Source organism: Stegostoma tigrinum, chromosome 9 (genome assembly GCF_030684315.1).
Source record: "Stegostoma tigrinum isolate sSteTig4 chromosome 9, sSteTig4.hap1, whole genome shotgun sequence".
Taxonomy (NCBI): domain Eukaryota; kingdom Metazoa; phylum Chordata; class Chondrichthyes; order Orectolobiformes; family Stegostomatidae; genus Stegostoma; species Stegostoma tigrinum.
The window spans coordinates 85,930,784-85,954,711 of record NC_081362.1 but is presented as its reverse complement, the minus strand read 5'-3'; the positions used below and the strand labels follow the sequence as shown (position 1 = coordinate 85,954,711).

Below are 23,928 nucleotides of genomic sequence, written 5' to 3'. Positions count from 1 at the left end.
GTGGTCAAGATGCCAAGCACGAAGAGGCATTCTCTTTTTATCTATTGCCTTCAGTTCTTGGTCCAATCTTTCCACTGAACTGTGACTTGTGAAGTATTAAATATCGGGGCTTTCAGAGTCCCCTGTCTGGTCGTTGCTTCATTCCATGGCGTCGCACCGTGCCCTTTCTCTCGGGGCACCTTAGCTCTCCTGATGTTCCCTATTTATCCCCGCCTGGATAGCACCAATAAAGCTGATTTCCGAGAGGCCTTGCTGAAGATTTGGAGGTTCTTTACAATCCGATGTAATGCAGCGGATGTCTTTTCTTAAACAAATTATTACAGCTGGGCTACGAGGGTTCGTTTCCTGAGGCCGACTCTCTTTGAACAGAACAGCGTTTCGATTTAAACAAAAGGTGGTACTTATTGTCAATTATATAAATATCAGATCGTGCCTAGCTCAGTATCAGAAAATGGCGACAGATTCATTTATGAACATATGAAAGAGCAAATTTATGACAAATAGAAATTTCTCAAGTGAAGCTGCATAGATTTTTAGCTAATGGTGAAAATAACTATGCAGTTTATTTGTTCGTGGATCATAAGTGTTGCTGACCAGCTCTAACTGCCTTGAAGAAAATGCTGGCCAGCTGCGTTCCTGAACCGCTGCAGTCTATTTGATATCGATACCCCTAAGGTGCTATTAGAGAAACAAGGTCAGGTTCTTGACCAAGCAACAGTGAAGGAACAAGTGATATATTTAAAAGTTAGGATAATGAGTATCTTGGAAGGGAATTTGCAGGTGACGGTGTACCCATGCATCTGCTGCTTGTTTTTCAGATGATTGATTCATTGTCACACGTACCAAAGTACAGTGAAAAACTTTGTTTAGGAGCAGTACAGGCAGATCATAGCAAGCAGAGAACACACAGATCAAAAAGACTTAGACAGAGGCATGCATGTTACATTGCACAGGGCATGCGCTAGGCGAGATCAACATTAGCCAGATCAGCATTGTTTGAGGCTACAGAGTCCTTTCAACAGTTTGATAACAGCTGAATCTGCTCCTGAACCTGCCCGTGTGCGTGTGTTCAACTTCCTGTATCTTCTGCCCGATAGAAGAGGTTGTAGGAGGTTATTACCAGGGTGTCAGAGATAATGGGAACTGCAGATGCTGGAGAATTCCAAGATAATAAAATATGAGGCTGGATGAACACAGCAGGCCAAGTAGCATCTCTCTGATGAAGGGTCCAGGCCCGAAACGTCAGCTTTTGTGCTCCTGAGATGCTGCTTGGCCTGCTGTGTTCATCCAGCCTCACATTTTATTATCTATTACCAGGGTGTGATGGGTCTTTGATGCTGTTGGCCGCCTTTCTGCGACAGCGAGCTGTGTAAGTAGAGCCCATGGATGGGGAGTTGGCTTCCGTGATGGTTTGGGCTGTGCTCACCTCCTTCATATGGTCCCGGGCAGAGCAGTTGCCGTACCAGGCCGTTATGCACCCGGACAGTGTGCTTTCAGTGGGGCATCTGTGGATGTTGGTGAGGGACCTCGTGGACAGGCCAGATTTCCTGAGCTGCCTGAGGAAGAAGGGGTGTGTTTGTGCCTTCCTGACTGTCGTGTCTACATGGGAAGCCCAGGACAGGTCATCGGTTCTTGCCACACCAGGGACTTGATGCTCTCCATCCTCTCAACATCAATTCCGTTGATGTATATGGGGATGTGCTCTTCTCCCATCTTTCTGAAGTCAATGGCCAGTTGAAATAGAGGATGTTCTCATCACACCTCCTCACCAAGCCCTTCTGTAGTGTGACTCGTTATTAGATATCTGTCCTGGGTGGTAGTGGTCTAGGTATGGAAGGCACCATCTCAGGCAATTTGCTGAATTTCAGGGCAGTGCATCTTGTAGATGGTGCACACTGCAACCACAGCGTCATTGGTGGAGAGAATGGATATTTGTGGATGTGGCATCCCAAGCCGAATGGTGTCAGGCTTCTTGAGTGTTATTGGAGCTCCACTTATCCAGGCAAGTGGGGAATATTCCATCACACTCCTGACTTGTGCCTTATACATGGACAAGCTTTGAAGAGTCAGGAGGTGAGTTACTTACTGCAGGATTCCTAGCCTCTGATCTGCTGTTATTTACAGTCAATTTCTGGTCAAAGGTTAAACCCCAGGATGCTGATGTTGGGGGATTCACCATCGGTAATGCCATTAAATGTCAAGGGGTGATAGTTAGATTCCCTCTCATTGGGGGTGATCATTCCCTGGCATTTGTGTGGTACAAGTGATCAAAGAAAGTGACGTGGCTAGTTTTGTTAATGCCCAGGTGATATGTCTCCTTGGATTTTGCTGGTTGCTGTATGCCTAGAATTGAATTCCTGAATATTCTAGAAATATTAGCAGCCCTAACTGTTATGTGGTGAATTTGGTGAGGAATTGGGTGATGGACTGCAGCAACACATTGTGTAAAATGAGTGTGGTGTTTTATTAAAATGTGTTTAAAAGGTGAAAGAGAAGGCTATCCTTCAAAGGTCAACAGGAGTGTTTTTGTATTGTTATTCCGCACTATTTTTCACCCATTAGGTGAAGGTCATGTTGCGGATCTGCTCAGCATCAGTTGGGGACACATCAGAATCCAGCTGCTTCTTTAAAGTTGACCCCCGCAAAAAGCAGATCACACTGTACGACCCCCCGGTCAACGGGCTACAGAACTCTTCACAGAAGAGAGGGGGCCTGGTGCCACCAAAGATGTTTGCTTTCGACGCTGTCTTCCCACAAGATACATCACAGGTCAGTCACAATCTTCTGTAACCATTAGGGTATAAATACCACAGTAGCTTCAACAGCCCATTCCAAGTATGAGACAATGAACTGTATTTTCTGAAGACTTAGATCATTGAATGTTTGTTATACTGCACACCAAGGTCCCTGAAACTTGGCTAGGTATTTCTTTTGTCTGTTTCATTACAGTGAGGGTGGACCATTTAGTGGCCCCCTCCTGAGACTATTCCTTGACCTTGATCAGATGGACCGAGGAGTGGCAGGTGGAATTTAATTTATGTAAATGCGAGGTGCGGCATTTTGTTAAGGCACATCAGGACTTATACACTTAAAGGTAGAGCCCTGGGGCATAGTCCCGAGCAAAGGGATATTGGTTCATTGTTCCTTAAAAGTGGGGTCGCGAGTATACAGGGTGGTGAAGAAGGTGTTTGACACGCTTGCCTTCTTGGGTCAATGCACCAAGTATAGGAGTTAGCATGTCATTGTTGCAGCTGTGCTGGCTTCACCCCGGGTCTGTGGGAGATTGGAACTTTATGGCCAGCAACTCTACAGTCTCCAACTCTCACTCCCTTCAGGGTCCTTGGATGCTTTATCAACTCAAAGTATACAGCCCATCCTGCACCACACATTGGGTTACCATGTGTTTGCTTTGCTGTTCATGATCTGGGCCTGTTGTTACAGAAATCCCAAAATGAGCAGAGATTTTAAGGGATTCTTGAGAGTTAAAGAGGGAGAAGGGTACAGTATAGATCAGTGGGTTGAATGTCTCTGTTCTGTGTAACTGCACCATGTTTTTTCCCACAAAAGGCTGAGGTGTGTGCAGGAACTGTAGCCGAGGTGATCCAGTCGGTGGTGAATGGCGCAGATGGCTGCGTGTTCTGTTTCGGACATACTAAGTTGGGTGAGTAACAGGTCCCGGTCCTGGCTGGTTATCCGACTTTGGGAAGTGGAAACCCAGTCAATGGTGTCTCTCCCGCTGAGATAAAACGAGGCACCACTCCCACCTCACTCCCTCCCACCTCACCCCCTCCCACCTCACTCCCTCCCACCTCACCCCCTCCCACCTCACCCCCTCCCACCTCGCCCCCTCCCACCTCACCCCCTCCCACCTCATCCCCTCCCACCTCATCCCCACTTCCACCTCACCCCAACTCCCACCCCAACCTCACTCCCACCTCACCCACTTCCACCTCACCCCCACTCCCACCCCAACCTCACTCCCACTCCAATCCCACTCCCACCTCACCCCAACTCCCACCTCACCCCAACTCCCACCTCACCCCAACTCCCACCTCACCCCTACTCCCACCCCAACCTCACTCCTACCCCAATACCACTCCCACCTCACCTCAACTCCCACCTCACCCCCACTCACACCTCACCCCCACTCCCACCTCACCCCCGGAACCTCACCCCCACTCCCACCTCACCCCCGGAACCTCACCCCCACTCCCACTCCAACCCCACTCCCACCTCACCCCACTCACACCTCACCCCCTCCCACCTCGCCCCCACTCCCACCTCGCCCCCACTTCCACCTCAGCCCCTCCCACCTCGCCCCCCACTCCCACCTCACCCCAACTCCCACCCCAACCTCACTCCCACCTCACCCACTCCCACCTCACCCCCACTCCCACCCCAACCTCACTCCCACCTCACCCCCACTCCCACCTCACCCCCACTCCCACCCCAACCTCACTCCCACCTCACCCACTTCGACCTCACCCCCACTCCACCCCAACCTCACTCCCACCTCACCCCCTCCCACCTCACCCCCAATCTCACCTCACCCCCTTCAACCCCACCCCAACCCCACTCCCACCCCAATACCACTCCCACCTCACCTCAACTCCCACCTCACCCCCACTCACACCTCACCCCCACTCCCACTCCAACCCCACTCCCACCTCACCCCGACTCCCACCTCACCCCCTTCAACCTCACCCCCACTCCCACCCCAACCCCACTTCCACCTCACCCCAACTCCCACCACACCCCAACTCCCACCTCACCCCAACTCCCACCTCACCCCCACTCCCACCTCACGCCCACTCACACCCCAACCTCACTCCCACCTCACCCACTCCCACGTCACCCCCAATCCCACCCCAACCTCACTCCCACCACACCCCCACTCCCAGCCCAACCACACTCCCACCTCACCCACTCCCACCTCACCCCACTCCCACCCCAACCTCACTCCCACCTCACCCACTCCGACCTCACCCCCACTCCCACCCCAACCTCACTCCCACCTCACCCACTCTGACCTCACCCCCACTCCCACCCCAACCCCACTCCCACCTCACCCCAACTCCCACCTTGCCCCCACTCCCACCTCACCCCCACTCCCACCTCACCACCAACTTCCACCCCAACACCACTCCCACCTCACCCCAACTCCCACCTCGCCCCCACTCCCATCCCAATCCCACTCCCACCTCACCCCAACTCCCACCTCACCCCAACTCCCACCTCACCCCCACTACCACCTCACCTCCTTCAACCTCACCCTCACTCTCACCCCCACTCCCACCCCAATCCAACTCCCACCCCAATCCAACTCCCACCTCACCCCAACTCCCACCTCACCCCAACTCCCACCTCACCCCAACTCCCACCTCAACCTCACTCCCACCTCACCCCCTCCCACCTCACCCCCAATCCCACCTCACCCCCAATCCCACCTCACCCCCTTCAACCTCACCCCCACTCCCACCCCAACCCCACTCCCACCCCAATACCACTCCCACCTCACCTCAACTCCCACCTCACCCCCACTCACAACTCACCCCCACTCCCACCCCAACCCCACTCCCACCTCACCCCCTTCAACCTCACCCCCACTCCCACCCCAACCCCACTTCCACCTCACCCCAACTCCCACCTCGCCCCCACTCCCACCTCATCCCCACTCCCACCGCAACCTCACTCGCACCTCACCCCAACTCCCAGCTCACCCCCACTACCACCTCACCTCCTTCAACCTCAACCCCACTCCCACCCCCACTCCCACCTCACCCCCACTCCCACCCAAATCCCACTCCCAGCTCACCCGAACTCCCACCTCACCCCCACTCACACCTCACCCGCACTCACACCTCACCCCCTTCAACCTCACCCCCACTCCCACCCCAACCCCACTTCCACCTCAGCCCAACTCCCACCTTACCCCCTTCAACCTCACCCCCACTCCCACCCCACTCCCACCTCACCTCCCACTCCCACCTCAACCCCACTCCCACTTCAACCCCATTCCCACACCAACCCCACTCCAACCTCACCCTCACCTCACCCTCACCTCACCTCCCACTCCCACCAACTCCCACTGTTAACTCACCCGTGCTTCCACTCCACTCCAACCCGACCCCCGCCACCTCACCTCCCCCACTCCCACCAACTCCACCCTCACCCCACATCACTTCACCCCTCCTCACCCCCGTGTCACACCCATCCCACCCCATTCCTCCCACCTGACTCACTGCTGTCGTTAGTCTAGATGGCCTGCCTCTGACTGCAGACCCACAGCAATGTCTTAAATGTCAATGTCAAATCTTAACTGCCTCTGAAATGCCCCAGTAAGCCACTCAGATCAAGGACAATTATGGATGGGCACATAGGGCTGGGTTTTTTCAGTGATGGCCGTACTAGATGAAAAATACAGAGAGAAGAGCGTAAGTAACTGAAATTGGCTTCGGAGGCAGCTATTAGTTTGCAGGATTTCAAAACATGTGAAGGTTATGCCGGAGAATTTATCCCAATGTTGAAGGATATTCTCCATGCTCCTCAACCTGCTGTGAGCCTGAGTACCATTTACCCCATTCTGTAATTTAGTTGAATATTGAAGACTCAAAATGTGGCGATGGTGAAATTCAGAGAGAAAATCATGGACCTAGTGCATGAAGTGCTTGAAATTCTGTCTGCCAGAAGCATATGGCACAAGTCAGTCATTTGAAATATATGCAAAATTCAGTGGATGCTGGAAATTTGAAATAAACATAGAGAATGGCAGAAAGGTGCAGCAGATTAGATTAGATTAGATTCCCTACAGTGTGGAAACAGGCCCTTCGGCCTAACAAGTCCACACCGCCCCTTGGAGCATCCCACCCAGACCCATCCCCCTATAACCCACACACTCTTGAACGCTATGGGCAATTCAGCATGGACAATCCACCCAGCCTACACATCTTTGGACTGTGGGAGGGAACCAGAGGAAACCCACGCAGACACGGGGAGAATGTGCAAACTCCACACAGAGAGTTACCCGAGGCTGGAATTGAACCTGGGTCCCTGGCGCTGTGAGGCTGCAGTGCTAGCAACTGAGCCCCTATGCCGCCAGCAGATCTGGCAGCATGTGTAGAAAGAGAAATAGAGCTAATGCTTTGGTTCCAATAGGTCTTTTTTTGTGAGACTGATTTGAAAGTCAAGGCTAAGCAATGAGGAACAATTTTACTTCTTTCTTGTTTAAACCACTGTGTTGGGATGTGATCTGTGCAGAGTTTAAATCTGATTCAGAAACTGTTGCTGTGACCTCAATCTATGAACTTTATCTGATGTGACAGGAAAGTCATACACCATGATTGGAAAGGATGATTCCATGCAGAATCTTGGTATCATCCCTTGTGCCATCTCCTGGCTCTTCAAACTGATTAATGAGAGGAAAGAAAAGACAGGAGCGCGTTTCTCGGTTAGAGTCTCTGCCGTGGAAGTCTGGGGGAAGGAGGAAAACCTGAAAGACCTACTGTCTGAGGTAGCAACAGGCAGCCTGCAAGATGGCCAGTCCCCTGGAGTCTACCTCTGCGAGGACCCAATCTGTGGCATGCAGGTAATATACTTTTTTTATGAGGATAAACTCTGTGAGCTTGGCTGTTGGTGCCATCCCTAAATTTGCTCAGAAGCCCCAAGTCTTTATCTATGCAGCTTGTCTGTTCTACAGAACTCTTCTCGTCTCATGAAATCGGAGACTTGAGTGTTCTTCATGTGGGGGCCTGAATGAGCGTCTTGGATGGGTACGGCAGCCCAGGCCTGAACTCAAGCCCACGTAGGCCTCACTTGCCACCCAACATGTCCCATCGCCCTTTCTTCGAATTGGCTGGCAGTGATGCTTTACTCGCTCTGCAAGAGAGGGCACGTTCGATTGAGCAACATTTCCAGCCTAAACTGGCCATTTGGCCCACATAACCCGTGTCGGTGTTTGTGCCTCGCAGATGATTCCTCTCATCCTTCTTCACAAGCCCGTGCTATTTCTTTCTCCCTCCAATGTTTACCTGGTCTACCCAATTGATGCTTTTCAGCTAGTACCTGGGCTGGATGTTCACGGTGAAATAGAGACTCACCCTAGTCAGGCTATTTTCTGAGGCGTCATTCCCATCTCCTGTACAGAGCAGGGGGTCCTTCTTGTCACTCTGGAAATTCCTCCTTAAATCTCATTACTCCTTGTAGGATGCACCTTACAACCTGAGTTGCATACCACATGCTGACTCTCTGGCCCTAATGGTGTATTATATTGGATGGGGTGTGGGATTGTGTTTGGAGGGCACCATCGCGTCACGAGAGCCTTGACATGTTAAGCGTACACTACAAATGCGCATTTCTCTTTTGTCGGCTGCGGGTTGATGCTGGTTTCTGTCCTGCCAGTGTGTGTGTTCGCCCATGTTTGTTTTCTCTCTCTCGGCAGCTCCAGAACCAGAGCGAGCTCCGTGCCCCCACAGCGGACAAAGCTGCCTTCTTTTTGGACGCTGCCATCGCTGCGAGGCGGTGCAGCCGGCCTGAGTGCGACGAGGAGGACCAGAGGAACTCCCACATGCTGTTCACGCTGCACATCTATCAGTACCGCATGGAGAAGAGCAGCAAGGGGGGAAGTAAGCTCCCTTTGATCCTCATGCGGGCTGTGGCCCTTGATTAGTTCCAACAAAGTGTTGGCACTTCACCACAATGCAGTTCCCCAACCGACAGCCTTTGCCTGGGTAACACTGTGGGAGCACTGAGTAACAATGTGGGGGCACTGAGTAACACTGTGGGGGCACTGAGTAACGATGTGGGGGCACTGAGTAACACTGTGGGAACACTCAGTAACACTGTGGGAGCACTGAGTAACAATGTGGGGGCACTGAGTAACACTGTGGGGGGACTGATTAACACTGTGGGAGCACTGAGTAACAACGTGGGAGCACTGAGTAGCACTGTGGGAGCACTGAGTAGCACTGTGGGAGTACTGAGTAACAATGTGGGAACATAGATGGGGGCACTGAGTAACACTGTGGGAGCACTGAGTAACAACGTGGGAGCACTGAGTAACAACGTGGGAGCACTGAGTAGCACTGTGGGAGTACTGAGTAACAATGTGGGAACATAGATGGGGGCACAGAGTAACACTGTGGGAGCACTGAGTAACACTGTGGGAACACTCAGTAACACTGTGGGAACACTGAGTAACTGTGGGAACATAGGTGGGGACACTGAGTAGCACTGTGGGAGCACTGAGTAGCACTGTGGGAGTACTGACTAACAATGTGGGAACATTAGTGGGGGCACAGAGTAACACTGTGGGAGCACTGAGTAGCACTGTGGGAGTACTGAGTAACAATGTGGGAACATAAGTGAGGGCGCTGAGTAACAACGTGGGAGCACTGAGTAACAACGTGGGAGCACTGAGTAACACTGTGGGAGCACTGAGTAGCACTGTGGGAGCACTGAGTAGCACTGTGGGAGTACTGAGTAACAATGTGGGAACATAAGTGGGGGCGCAGAGTAACACTGTGGGAGCACTGAGTAGCACTGTGGGAACATAGGTGGGGGCACAGAGTAACACTGAGCTCGCTGGCTGGAGGATGAGTGGGATGCCCCCTGAAGGTGGCAGTACCCAGTAGGGGGGAACCAGTGCCCTAGTGCTTCCCTTGAATTTTCAAGATGAGGGTCAGGGAGCCAGAAACCTGCTCTCCTCCAGCTGTTAGTGTCTTTGAGGAGCTAGCCCCTTGAGGAATTTGGCTAGCAGGTGATTTTCTACCTGTGAAGGACCAACCCTGAACAGCCACATGTGCGAAGTTGGCTGGCTCGAGTGAAGTTTTTTATTGATAAGCCAAACTCAGCTCTCTTCGTGCTAGATCCAATTATTTATCTTTCACTTGGCTTTCACACACCCACTCCCAAAGCCTAGGCCCAAGATGGATTTAAATCTTAGCTTCAAAACTTGCGGAATCTTCCCTGCTGCATTAGTTCAGTGGACCATCACAGAATGATATCAATTCATGTGACTTCCTACAGAGTCAGGTTGACCTCAACGGCCTAAAAACAGACCCTGTGTAAAGCAACAGGAGCCCATCCAACCCTTCAAGCCTGTCCTTGTATTCCACTAGATTGTGGGTGATCTGTAAACTACGTCACTTTCTTGTCTATTCTCTCAATAGCTTAGTACCGTCATCCTGCTCAAAGATATTGACACCATTCATGAGAATGTCCCACAGTAATTCTGTATGTTCCAACATTGTTACTCAGTGCTCTATGATGTTACTCAGTTATCCTACGGTGTTACTCAGTGCTCGCAAGCTATTACTGTATGCTTCCACAGTGTTATTCAGTGCTCCCACAGTGTCACCCGGTGCTCTCAGTGTTACTCAGCACTCGCACAGTGTTACTCTGTACCCCACATTGTTACTCTGTGGTCCCATGGTGTTACTGTGTTCTCCCACGGTGTAACTCAATTCTCCAACCCCCATAGAATTACTCAGTGCCCTCATTACTGTTACCTGCACTCCCACAGTGTTACTCAATGCTCCAGGCTATTATTCTGTGATCCCTCATTATTACTCGGTAATACCTCCCTGGTATTCAGTGAAGCCTGTCTGATAATGAGCGTTCACTTACCCTGTTCTCATGCTGATACTTACTGGTCTTTTACTGTTGCCCTGATCCCTCAGTGTTTCTCAGATCCACCATTGTTACTCAGTGATCCTTTGCCATTACTCACCAATTCCTCACTGTGGCCTGGTGATGCCCCAGTGTTACTCTCCAATCCTTCACTGTTACTGTCTTATCACTGACAGTTACTGGGTGAAGCTTCATTGTTTTCAGTGACCCCTCAGTGTTACTCTTTGACCCCTCTGTGTTACTCTTTGACCCCTCAGTGTTACTCTTTGACCCCTCTGTGTTACTCTTTGACCCCTCAGTGTTACTGTCAGACCCCTCAGTGTTACTGTCAGACCCTTCAGTGTTACTGTCAGGCCCTTCAGTGTTACTGTTAGACCCTTCAGTGTTACTGTCAGACCCCTCAGTGTTACTGTCAGATCCCTCAGTGCTACTCTTTGACCCCTCAGTGTTACTGTCAGACCCTTTGCACATACTCAGTGGTCCTTGCATGGAGTAGCTGTAGATTTCAGGGGACACTTGGCCATAGGTGCCACATGAAGAACAATCCCCCTGGACAATGTGCTCAAGAGTTGAGAGGACACAGAATGTAAACAAGTCTAAACATTCCTGTCCTGATGCAGTTTTGAGCTGTGACCTCACTTAGGAAGTGGCTCAGGCCTGTTTCACCCTGTTTAGAATCCCCACGAACCCCAGACATAAGGTCAGGGTGAGGAACTCACTCCTGAGTAGCTGGGTTAACGTCGCTGTCCCTGTTTATTTGGAGCCAGCTATCTCAGTAAGGAATGGAGACACTGACATTTCTGTCCTGGGAGAAAGCCAAGAGGAGATCACATTGAGGTTCTAAAATCACGATAGGTCTGGACAGAGTAGAAATGAAAAAGAACTATTCCTGTTGTTGGAGGGATCAAGAGGCAGAGGACACAGAGTTAAGGCAAAAGGGCAAAAGGTCGACCTTTCCCATACCGCTAGTGGTTAGGGTTGAGAATACTTGATCTGAAGTGTGGTGAAGGCACCTTCAGTCCTCCCTTTCCAAAGGACATTGGATAAGCACCTGAAGGGAAAACGCCTGCGGGTCTCCAGCAAAAGGACAAGTGAGTGGGACTAGCTGAGCCATCCTTGGTGACAGCTAGCAAACCCCAGGCAGGCTGAGTGGCCTCTTTGTGCACTGTAGCCCATTGACAATCATTCCATAACTTCGGGAAAAGTTCTGGAGGAGGCGTGTGGATGGTAGCTGACCTGCTATCACCCAGTTTACGACATTGCATAAAACTACACCTCTGCTAGGTGCCCTGTAGGAGGACTTTAGCAGCATTCCATGACACCTAGACTTCAGGGGTAACTTGTAAGGAAGTAAACCACATATTAGTCCTTTTTCCCTCGAATTTAAAAGGTTTGAAGGGTGATCGGGTCGAAGGCCTCAAGATATGAAGAGAGAAAAAAACAGGGTAGATAAAAATAAACTCTTTCCACTGGTTTGGGATTTGAGAATTCGGGGTCATTGTCTGAGGATTCGAGCCCCACTATTCAGGAGAGATGCTAGGAAGCAGTTCTACACACACAGAGGGTGGTAGATGTTTTGGAATTCTCACTCACAAACGGCAGTGAATGCAGGATCAGTTGTAATGTTAAATCTACAATAGATCATTTTTTGTTAAACAAAGATATTAAGTGAAATGCTCCAAAGGCAGGTATACAGGGTTAGGTCACAGAGCAGCCATGATAGCATTGAATGGCAGAACAGGCTCGAGGGGCTGAATGGCCTACTTCTGTTCCTGTATTCCTTTGTCCTATGTTCACAGCTTTCTGTCATTTGCCGTCCCTATCTATTTTAATGCTGGCTCAATGCTGTCACGCTGATTCATTTGTCCGTAGCCAGTGTCATTGAGGCTGACTTTGACACTGTTATTAACTTTAAACCAATGAGATCGCACAGTGCGATGCTGCTGACTGAATCATTGTTGTGTTTATGCCAAACCCCCCCACCCCAACCCCCTTTCCAGTTCTAGCAATGGCTCAGAGAGTGAATGAGAGGGGGTTTTATTTCAGGTTATTAACATCAACAGAATCACTGCGATCATCAGTGCAGTTGTGCAAGATGGGCCTGACAGACGTTTTAGTTGGCAATCATTGGAATATTGAAAGCAGAACTGTACAAACAGCGCTGGCTTGTTTGGGAAGAGCTCTACAAAGGAAAGGCTGTGCATTTCAGTTTAGATTAACTCCACTGTCCCCTGAAAGACTGCAGGCTGGCAACAGGGTGAAACGTCTGATCAGCATTCAAGGGGTTTAAACAGGGGCCACCCTTTCAGGCAGGTTTTAATAGCCACTGACTGATTTTATCCTCTTCTGTTGACAGTGTCAGGAGGTCGCAGCCGCTTACACCTCATTGACTTGGGCAGTTGTGTAAAAGTGCTGAGCAAAAGCCGCGAGGGGGGCTCGGGGCTCTGCCTGTCCCTGTCTGCACTGGGGAATGTCATCCTGGCTCTCGTCAATGGCACCAAGCACATCCCCTACAAGTAAGCTGCCTCTTTTCGGCACTGACTGCAATCATGAGTGTGTCTAACTGGGAGGCTTTGGTGTGTGTGTGTGTCATTGTGTCTGTGTATGTGTGTGTCTGTGTCTGTGTGTGTGTGTCTGTGTCTGTGTGCGAGTATGTGTGTGTGTCTGTGTCTGTGTGTGTGTGTGTGTGTCTGTGTGCGAGTATGTGTGTCTCTTTGCACAAGCAACAGTCTACACAGGCCTGTGTGTGTCAACGTGTGTCTGTATGTATGTGTGCCATTCAGCCCATTGTGGCTGCTCCTGATCACTGAATCGTGGTGTCTCACCGGGTACCATTCTCCTGCTATCTCCCCATAGCAATGAAAATGTCTCCTTTTCAAATCACAGTCCAGTTCCCTTGCAAAATCCTTGATTGAGCCTGACTCCACCATATTCTCGGGCAGCGCATTCCTGACCTTTAGTGCTTCCTCCTGTAGTTTTTGCTTCTTCTAGTAATTATTTTAAATGTGTTCTCTCTTGTTGCCGAACCTTACATGAACAGGAACATTTTCTCCCAACTCACTCTGTCTAAAATTCTCATGATTTTGAACATTTCAATCAGACCTCCTCTCAACCTTCTCTTTTCAAGCTTCTCCAATCTGTCCTCATTCCGAACATTCCTCATTGCTGGAACTATTCTCATATACCTCTTCTGCACTCCCTCCAAAACATTCGTTTGGGGACTGTTGAAGAATGCAGCAGAATATAGTTAGCCTGGAGAGTTGGGCAGATAAATGGCAGATGGAGTTCAATCCGGGCAAATGCGAGGTGATGCATTTTGGAAGATCAAATTCAAGGGTGAACTATACGGTAAATGGAAAAGCCCTGGGGAAATTTGATGCACAGAGAGATCTGGGTGTTCAGGTCCATTGTACCCTGAAGGTGGCAACGCAGGTCAATAGAGTGGCCAAGAAGCCATTCTGTATCTGGACAGGTATGTGGATGGGCAGGGAGCAGAGGGATACATGGTTTCATTCGTTGGATGGGGTATTGAGTACAAGAGTTGGCAGTTCATGTTGCAGTTGTATAGGACTTTTGTTCAACCACATTTGGAGTACTGCGTACAGTTCTGGTTGCCACATTACCAAAAGGATGTGGATGCTTTGCAGAGGGTGCACAGAAGGTTCACCAGTGGTTGCCTGGTATGGAGGGCATTAGCTATGAAGACAGGTTGTGTAGGTTAGGATTATTTTCATTAGAAAGACGAAGGTTGAGGGGGGACCTGATTGAGGTCTACAACATCATGAGAGGTATAGACAGGGTGGATAGCAAGAAGCTTTTTCCCAGAGTGGGGGGCTCAATTATTAGGGATCACAATTTCATCGTGAGAGGGGAAATGTTTAAGGGAGATATGCACGGAAAGTTCTTTACACAGAGGGTTGTGGGTGCCTGGAACATGTTGCCAGTGGAGGTTGTAGAAGTGGGCATGATAGCATAATTTAAGATGTATCTGGACAGGTACATGAACGGGCAGGGAGCAGAGGGATACAGATCCTTGGAAAATAGGTGACAGGTTTAGATAGAGGATCTCACTTGGCGCAGGCTTGGACGGCTGAAGGGCCTGTTCCTGTGCTGTAATTTTCTTTGTTCTTTGTTCTTATTCACTTCCTTCCTGATGTGTGGTGCCCAGAAATGGTCATGCCAGCCGAGGCTAGACTTGTGCCACATGTAAGTTTAGCATCACATCGTTGTTCCTGTACACTGCCTCCGTTTTATTATTAACTTAGTAACCATTCTCTCAGTCTATCCCCTGGCCTGATGCTGTTTCAAGTTGTAGTCCTTAGTTTGTAAGTCTGTCCATGCTCTTCCTACTAAAATATATCACTCACACCTCTCTGCACTGAACTTCGTCTGCCACCTGTCTGTCCTCTCCAACTTGTCAATATTCTTTGGAAGTTCTGCACTGTCCCTTCCACAGTTTACAATGCTTCCAAATGTTGTTTCATCCCCAATGTTTGAAATTGGAGCAGAGGGAAACCCATGGGTGTTTGAAAAGGAGCAGTGTGTAGGGTAACAAGGAGACACTCATTCAGAGAGCTGGTGCTGGCTCAATGGGCCAAATGGCCTCATTCCACACTTTAGCCTGTGACAGTTCTCTCTGTCGCCTCATCCAAAAAGTCCAGCAAGTTAGTGAAACGTCATTTTAACTTAATAAATCCAAACTCAATCTGCATTCATGCGTGTAACTATTCTTTTTGCCCCCAAATTATCATTTCTACAAGCTTCACAGCTACCAAAGTTAATCTGGTACATAATATATTATCTTCTGCTTACATTCTTTTTTGAATAAGGGAATGTTTCGCTCTCTTTAACTCTGGCACCACTCCAAGTCAAAAGAAGCCTGAAAAAGTATTGTCACTGTCTGTACAATTTCTGTGTTCACTTTCCACTGTATCTTTGGATGCATCTCCAAGTGCCTTGGCAACTTTAATCATGGACAGACTCTCCAATTTGACCTCCTTACAGATTTTAAGCCCTCCTCATGACTGAATTTCATCCTCGTTCACTGTGCCCAAGATTCGGCATCTGTGAGCAAGTCTGTGTGTGTGTGTGTGTGTGTGTGTGTGTGTGTGTGTGTGTGTGTGTGTGTGTGTGTGTGTGTGTGCCCTGATTTACATACATTTGTGTGTGTGTGTGTGTGTGTGTGTGAGTGTGAGTGAGTGTGCCCTGATTTACATACATTTGTGTGTGTGTGAGAGTGTGAGTGTGAGTGTGTGTGTGTGTCTGTGTGTGTGTGAGTGAGTGTGTGTGTGAGTGTGTGAGTGTGCCCTGATTTACATACATTTGTGTGTGTGTGTATGTGTGTGTGTGTCAGTGTGTGTGTGTGAGTGTGTGTGTGAGTGAGTGTGTGAGTGTGCCCTGATTTACATACATTTGTGTGTGTGTGTGTGTGAGTGTGTGTGAGTGTGCCCTGATTTACATACATTTGTGTGTAGTTATCTATGTTTGTATTTTTCAAGGGAGCTCCGAGTGGAAATAAAGTAGACATTTGCGAGTAAAATAACCCGAACTTTGGGAATGGGATCAGACTGAAGTTTTTCCTGTAAAGATCGGCAGCTAAACAATGAATGACCTTCCTCCCCATCAGCAGAGGCTCCATTTGAGAATGAGCGTAGCTGACACAAGTCTGCATGCCCAATAACTGTATCTGGAAGGAGGATTGTGTGAATAACCTTAGCCAATGATTCCCCGTAACTATCCTCCAGGCTCCTTTAGAGAACAAACCCATTCAGTGATGTGACCCGAGTATCAGTAGGTTATCCTTTCACAAACAATGATTAACGCCACAAGATGATGACCGTTTCGCTCGAACTGCAGTCTCATGTTAATAGTGATTCCTTATCTGTCCTCGATGTGGCAATTTAAAACGTCCCAGGTCTGCCAGGGAGCTCATCACATCACAGTCTATTTATCCCTACTCCACGTGCTACACCCAAACAGCAGCATCACTGCCTCAAGGTAGGATCACATGGCTCCATACAGACCACAACGGAGAAATTCATTGAGGTACATCTGCAGGCTCAGACTCAATCCCCACGTTAGGCTCCAGTCTCTGAATGTTTAATGTACAAAGTACATTTACCAGTGCCCACCTCCCATGGAGGAAGCAGAACAGGCCATTTGTAAATTTAGAGCGGCACGGTGGCTCGGTGGTTAGCACTGCAGCCTCACAGTGCCAGGGACCCAGGTTCGATTCCAGCCTTGGGCGACTGTCTGTGTGGAGTTTGCACATTCTCCCCGTGTCTGCATGGGTTTCCTCCGGGTGCTCCGGTTTCCTCCCACAGTGCAAAGATGTGCAGGCCAGGTGGATTGGCCATGCTAAATTGCCCGTAGTGTTCAGGGGTGTGTGTGTGTGTTATAGGGGAATGGGTCTTGGTGGGATGCTTCATGGGGCGCTGTGGACTTGTTGGGCCGAAGGTCCTGTTTCCACACTGTAGGAAATCTAATCTAAAGGCTTAGAGTCGAGGGCGGGAAGGGACAAACCAGGCTGGAGGGGTCGAACAGCCTACTCCTGGCTCTGAATTTTGATGTTTCTGTATTTAGGATTGTAGCCAGGCCCAAGTATTGGTTCCACTCACCAGCAACTGTTCTTACATTAACAACATAGTCAGAAATTACTGGGAAAAGCTCAGCAGGCCTGACAGCATCTGTGGAGAGAAAGCAGAGTGTCTGTTTCCACACTGTGGAATTCTATGAATCTTTAATGTTGTGGGTCTGGTGACTCTTCTTCAGAAATTCTTCTGTTCCAAGGAAGCATCACTGAACCCGAAACTTGAACTCTGATTTCTCTCCACAGATGCTGCCAGGCCTGGTGAGCATTTCCCAGCAATTTCTGATTGCCAGCATCCACAGTTCTTTGTTTTTTTTTTTAAAAATCTCTTCATTAAGTTCCTTCAGTTTCTGAAGAAGAGATCTTTTGGGACAAAAGTGAAGGAAATGTTCTTGACTCGAGTGGAATTCTGTACTCGAACAGGGTGCAGAGTCACCGTCATTGAAGATACTTAAAGCAGGAATGGACAGAGTTTGGTACCCTTAGGGAATCAGTGGATATGATGAGCAGGTAGGGAGGTGGCTATGTGACAAAAGATGGAGCAAGATCTTGTAGAAGGCTGTACTGTCTACTCTTGCTCTCGTTTCCCATGGTCATCCCCATTAAACATTAAAGAGGTGGCCTCCTGGTTTAAGCAGCTGCCCACAATGCCCATTTCTGTGAAACAGTCAGTGTGTTCAGTAACGGCTCAGTTAGTTCAAGTCCCATTCTGGAAAAGCTCAGTACGACGTTTGTGTCTGCGCTGTCCTCAGTGCCATTTTTCCAGATTAGAAACACAGTGAGCCCCATCTGTCTAAAATAACAAGGTGTAGAGCTGGATGAACACAGCAGGCCAAGCCGCATCAGAGCAGCAGGAAAGCTGACATTTCGGGCCTAGACCCTGCCCCATCTGTCTGTCTGGGGTAGATGTAAAAGATTGCAAGGTGCCAATTTAAAGAACATCTGGTTAAAGAACCCACCTGCTTCACGAATGCCCCTTTAGGGAAGGAAACTGCCATCTTCACCTGGTCTGGCCTACATGTGACTCCAGACCCACAACAATATGGTTGACTGAGCTGCCGTCTGAATAATTAGGGATGGGCAGTAAATGTTGCCGGTCAGCAACGTCCTCACCCCGTGAACGAATAGAGAGAGAATACAGCAGCGTGGGGAGCTGGCCCCAGTGCCCTGCCCAGTACTTGTCTCTTATTCAGCATCACGATTACCTGGACATTATCGCATTGTTGTTTGTGGGGAAAATAAACCCCCTGCACTGATTAGGAACACCTCAGGCCCATGTTCGCATTCTCTCGTGTTGGAATCTCCAAGCTTTGCTCACTCCACTTGACAGCGGGGATTTAATGTGCTCCAGTTTGTATCCCATACATTCCCATCGGACCAGTAATTAGATTTATGTGTCCCACCCGCCCCCCCCATTTAAAATCAAAGCACTTGACACTTTGTTCATCATTTGACCTTATTCCAATCAGTACCCTTTCTCGCTTAACCTGGCTGCCTTGCCATTTCTGGTTGGGTAAGGCTTGGAGCCGAAAAATTGCGTCAGTTTAGATTCTTTTTTTCTCATCGTGTTCCTCCACCTGGATCTACAGTGACTTCAACTGAAGAAGCTTCAGGATCAAGCTTCAAGATAAAAGCCCCAACCTCCCTGTCCGTCACCCCCACTCCACTCACAGCTACATAACAAGCCGAAACAGTTTGCAACCATTTGCAAACACACACGTGGCAATGTTCCTGGCAACCTTTAGCTAGAATTTGAAAATATTGTAACTAATTAATACTAGAGTGGTTGTTTAGTCACTGCCCCTTGTGTGAAACTAAATGCTCTTGTAGCAAAATGCCCAACTACGGACTAAATTCAGATAAAACCAAAATGTTCAAGTCTTCACCGCCTCTTTGTTAATCTGGAGAGGTCCCCAGTCCTATTACTTTGAATTGAATTACAAAGGCTAACATAATGATAATTAATGAATCAACCATGTTTCCTCAGGCTTGGTCACAAATGGAGTCTGCACTTTTGTTATTCTCTATTCCTTCTGAGAACGTCAGCATCACTGGCTGTTCAGAAACTCTGTCCCATCCCCAATTGTCCTTAAACTGAGTGGATGGCTACGGTCATTTCAGAGGGCAGTTAAATGCAGCCACATTGCTGTGGGACTGGAGTCACATGTAGGCCAGACCAAGTATTTCTTCCCTGAAGGGCGTCAGGGAACCAGATGGGCTTTTACCATTGATGATGGTCATCGTCTCCAGTACTGAGGTGACCTTCCACAATCATCAAGATTGTTTACGGTCAATAATGTACCACTGTTAATGTGTGGAAACATAGCAACCAATTTGTTCATGGGATGCTCCCACAAACAGCAAATGTTTCGATGATCAGGCCACCTGTTTTAGTCGTGTTGGTTGAAGGATAAATATTGGTCAAGACCCTGGAGGAGGAGAGGCGTGCAAATGCCCACCTCTGCTGCTTTTCACGTGTTGCTGTGGAAACAATTTACATCCGCCTGATGGAGAGAATGGAGGCCTCTGTTTAATGTCTCAATCTGAAAAATGGCACCTCCAGCAGTGAGGCACTCACACGGGACCTGCGGTGGAGTGTCAGGCTCGGATCAAATCCCTGAGCTGAGGCCTGAAACCATGACCTTCTGCCTCAAAGCCACTTGAGTCGCCAACTCTGTCCAGCTGTCACCCTGGAGATTTTGTCACATGACCTCTGACCGCCAAGCTTTTGTGATTGGTCGGCTGAACTGTCCATTGTCACCAAGTCCTGCCTGATTGGATAATTCTCGATGGTTAGTCAAACAGCCATTTTCCAGCCCCACCGAAATCTCCAATACCTCCTTTTGGACCTCCTTTTTTACTATAGAGGGTCGAAGGGCCTGTTTCCACATTGTAGGGATTCAGTGATTCTATGATGATTCCTTGAGAGCTGTTGAGTTTGGGCCATGAAAAGTCTGTGATAGAGTTTTAACCAGTGAGGATTATGGGAAAAGGCACAAAAGTAGAGTTGAGCATTATCGGATCAATCATGATCTCATCGAGTGGCAGAGCAGACTCAGTGGGGCAAATAACTACTTCAGCTCTTGTCTCTTTTGGTCTTAAAGAACCTTAATTGTCAGGCAAACATATGACTAAGCGAGTTCAAACATAATTCCAGGATTTAGGATTGTAGCAAGTGCACTGTGATGTTCCATTGCCCTGCAAAGTGAATCATTAGAAGCATCTCAGAAATGAAAAGGAAAGCTTTAAGAGGCCAGTGGAAGGCCTGGTAGTAAATTGCCAGGCCTGACACGTGATGGCGCAAGCTTTCAGTTATCAAATAAGGAAGAGAGTTTTCTGGATTTTTTTGTTTAAATTCAGTCTGCCTATAATTCAAAATGGCCTTGGTTGAGAGGTGCAGAGAATGTGGGTCAGAATAGGAGTATGTCACAGAATGACTGTGTGAGCCCACTATAGTATCTGCCAAAATTGTCCAGCAATTGTCCTCAAATATATATGCTATTATCTTTCTGTAGCTAGTCTGTCCTCCCTGAGATATCATGCAGGCTTTGCAGTAGTATTCTTTAATTCACTAGGGGCTCCATAAGCCTATATTGTACTTTTCACGATATGCCTTTCATTCCTGCCTGAGGCTCCGAACTTATTGTTGTAAGCAGTACTTCTTGCATCCAGCCTCCTGGTTGTATCCAGGCGGGAGAGTGCACTTGTGGACTCTCCATAATAAGGGGCAGAAGGACTCTGCCAAACCACGGCAATGAAAGGAGAGAGATAGAGCGAAGTGTCAGACAGTGTCAGTAGGGCTGTCTTCTGCCCCGAGGCCCAGAGTGTGAGAGCGGAGATATATTGGAGGAAGCTGGATAAGTACGTGAGCGAGGAAGGAAGAGAAGGATGTGCAGACAGGGTGCAATGAAGTAAGGTGGGAGGGGATTTGAGCCAGCATCTACTGGTTGGGCCAAATGGCCTGTTTCGGTGCTGTAAAAGCAAGATCATAGGATGCAAAAGCTTTGACCCGCCTGGTGAATAGTTGCAATGTCTTGGCCACATGGCTATTTGTGAACCACTTCTGTAATTACCAATTTCTGAGGGAGATTGAACTCCTTTGTAAAGAAGTCTCTGGGGAGATGATAAAGTGTGAAGCTGGATGAACACAGCAGGCCAAGCAGCATCTCAGGAGCACAAAAGCTGATGTTTCAGGCCTAACTCTCTGATGAAGGGTCTAGGCCCGAAACGTCAGCTTTTGTGCTCCTAAGATGCTGCTTGGCCTGCTGTGTTCATCCAGCTTCACACTTTGTTATCTTGGATTCTCCAGCATCTGCAGTTCCCATTATCTCTGGGGAGATGGATGGCCCTGAATCTATGTCTGCAGAAAATCAGAGACCCGTCGCTCCTGTACATAGTGATGAACGAGCAGTAGTGGGCCATTCAGCCCCTTGAACCTGTGCCACTGGTCGATTCACTGAGCTGAGCCTGGAGATCTTCAAAGAAACTGTTTTTTTAAATGACCACAAAACAGAAGGCAAGTTCGAACAGTAGGGAGCACTGGCCCACAAAGGCAATCAGAAACAGTGTGAATCCCACATGGGCTGTGCTCGAATCAAAGAATCTCCTGAATGATGTGTCAAAACGCAATTCCAGTGTCCTGGATGGGTTTGTCAGATAGTCCTGTCCATTGAAGTTATAATCTGAAGAAAGAAAGGTTTGCATTAATATAGCACCATTCAGCAGAAGAAAGCCAAGGTTGCAGTCACACCTTATGCTACTACTTTGTCATAAGCTGCAGTACAGGACTATCCAATAATGGCAGGTTGTCACCTGGAAATAGAACATAGAATTGTACAGCACAGGAACCGGTCAGATCCCAGACTGAATGTAAAAGGAACAATTTTACTAAAGTTTGAAGGTTCCTTACATGTTCCAGAGTTATTGCAAACATAAGTCTTCTCCTTGCAGCATTGACTTAAAGCGGTAGTGCTACAGCCCTCAGTAGATGCCTCTTGGTCTGTCCAATATTTCTCTATCTACAATTAGATCTACTGGGACTCCCTAACCATCACCTGCAGGATCGCCTCTTGATGATGGGTGATCTGTGACTCAGTGGATACCACTCTCTTGTGGATCAGAAAGCTGTGACTGACTCCAAGTCCCATTCCAGAGATTTTCTTGGAGATGATGTTCCCAATGGGAGCACTCCAACGTTGAAATTTGCCACCTTTCAGAGAACTCTGAACCAGTCAACTCTGTCAAGTTGTTGTAAAAGATCCCATGGCACTATTTTTAGAGCAAAGGAAGAGGGAATCCACCTCGATACCCTGGCAAATAGTCAGTATAATATGAAGTATTTCGATGTGCACTTGCGATGCCAAGGCTGTGGGCCAAGTGCTAGAAAATGGGATTAGAATCTTCAGGTGCTTGTTTTTTTGGGCTCAAACTGAATGGGCTGAAGGGTGCTGTAGACTTCTACGACTAATTATAACAAATCATCTGGTTGTTAGTGTTTGGTTAAAAATGTGGATGCTATAAATCAGGAGGGAGCAAAAACAGAGGTTGCTGGAAAAGCTTAGCAGGTCTGGCAGCATCTGAGTTTTGGTTTTGTTTGGTTTCTGCTCATTACTGCAATGTGATTGGTGGGATCTTGCGGTGTGCAGATTGGCTGCTGCATTTCCTACATGACACCAGTCATTTCAGAACTACTGTTTTAGCATTAAAGCACTTTGAGAAGCCTTGAGGGGGTAAAGAGTGTTGCATAAATGCAAGATAGACAGGGAGACCTATAAATCCAAGCCTTTCTCTTCTTCACAGTTGCACATTCAATCTCGTTAGAAGTGTTGACACAAATTTATTTAAGTGTCTGATTGTTGTACTTTAAGAGAAAGTTTGTTTCCTTTGGGAGTTAGTTTGGAAAAATCATCTGTTATTCTTTGCTGTCCTTGTTTAACTGGGAGAAACATTTCTAGACCCTAGTGGTTGCCATTTTATGTCCTGCAGGAGGAGAAGGCACTTGGCAAAAGTAGGGAACTGTTTATAAAATCACATACCACATCGTCACAGTCACAATTTATGTACATTCTGTATCCTGCCCCTCATCATGGTTTAGTAAAATTTTACAGTCAACACTGTCCCTGATTAAATGATTCCCTTTTCGTAATAAGTACAGAAAGGGTTCATTTTGATGTACGCTCCTTTTGTTGGTAACCTCCCTACGAGACTTGTCCTGGCATGCTCACTGTGCTCTGTTAAACATCTTCAAGACAGCTCAGTCAGTTTGCAGGACAGTATTGTAATCATTTATTTTCCTGCTTAAGCTGCGAGAGGATGCTGTACATATAAACTGCATCGACATCTGTGGACAAAGTCATTTACAGTAAAACTTGTGCCCACAGACCAACAGATCGTATCAAATAGGAAACAGCTTTCTGATTCACCCAGCCTGCCCCTGTAATCCATGTATATTTTGCATCATGATGTAGATGACACCTACTGTTGTGATAATCAAAAGTATGATAGAATCTGAGATAACAAAATGTGAAGCTGGATGAACACAGCAGGCCAAGCAGCATCTCATAGAACATAGAACATTACAGCACATTACAGGCCCTTTGGCCCTCGATGTTGTGCCGACCTGTCATACCGATCTCAAGCCCATCTAACCTACGCTATTCCATGTACGTCCATATGCTTATCCAATGATGACTTAAATGTACCTAAAGTTGGCG

The 23,928-nt window shown here is 48.3% G+C and overlaps 1 protein-coding gene across 1 annotated transcript in view; it reads left to right on the top strand.

The window, feature by feature from the left end:
• Window positions 1-23,928, top strand: part of kif26ba (kinesin family member 26Ba) — a 379,843-nt gene that overhangs the window by 301,211 nt on the left and 54,704 nt on the right. The window contains exons 6-10 of the mRNA XM_048536110.2: window positions 2,563-2,769; window positions 3,568-3,661; window positions 7,323-7,585; window positions 8,438-8,621; window positions 12,983-13,142. Of these exons, the coding sequence (XP_048392067.1) occupies window positions 2,563-2,769; window positions 3,568-3,661; window positions 7,323-7,585; window positions 8,438-8,621; window positions 12,983-13,142 (908 nt within the window). The remainder of the gene's footprint in view (window positions 1-2,562; window positions 2,770-3,567; window positions 3,662-7,322; window positions 7,586-8,437; window positions 8,622-12,982; window positions 13,143-23,928) is intronic.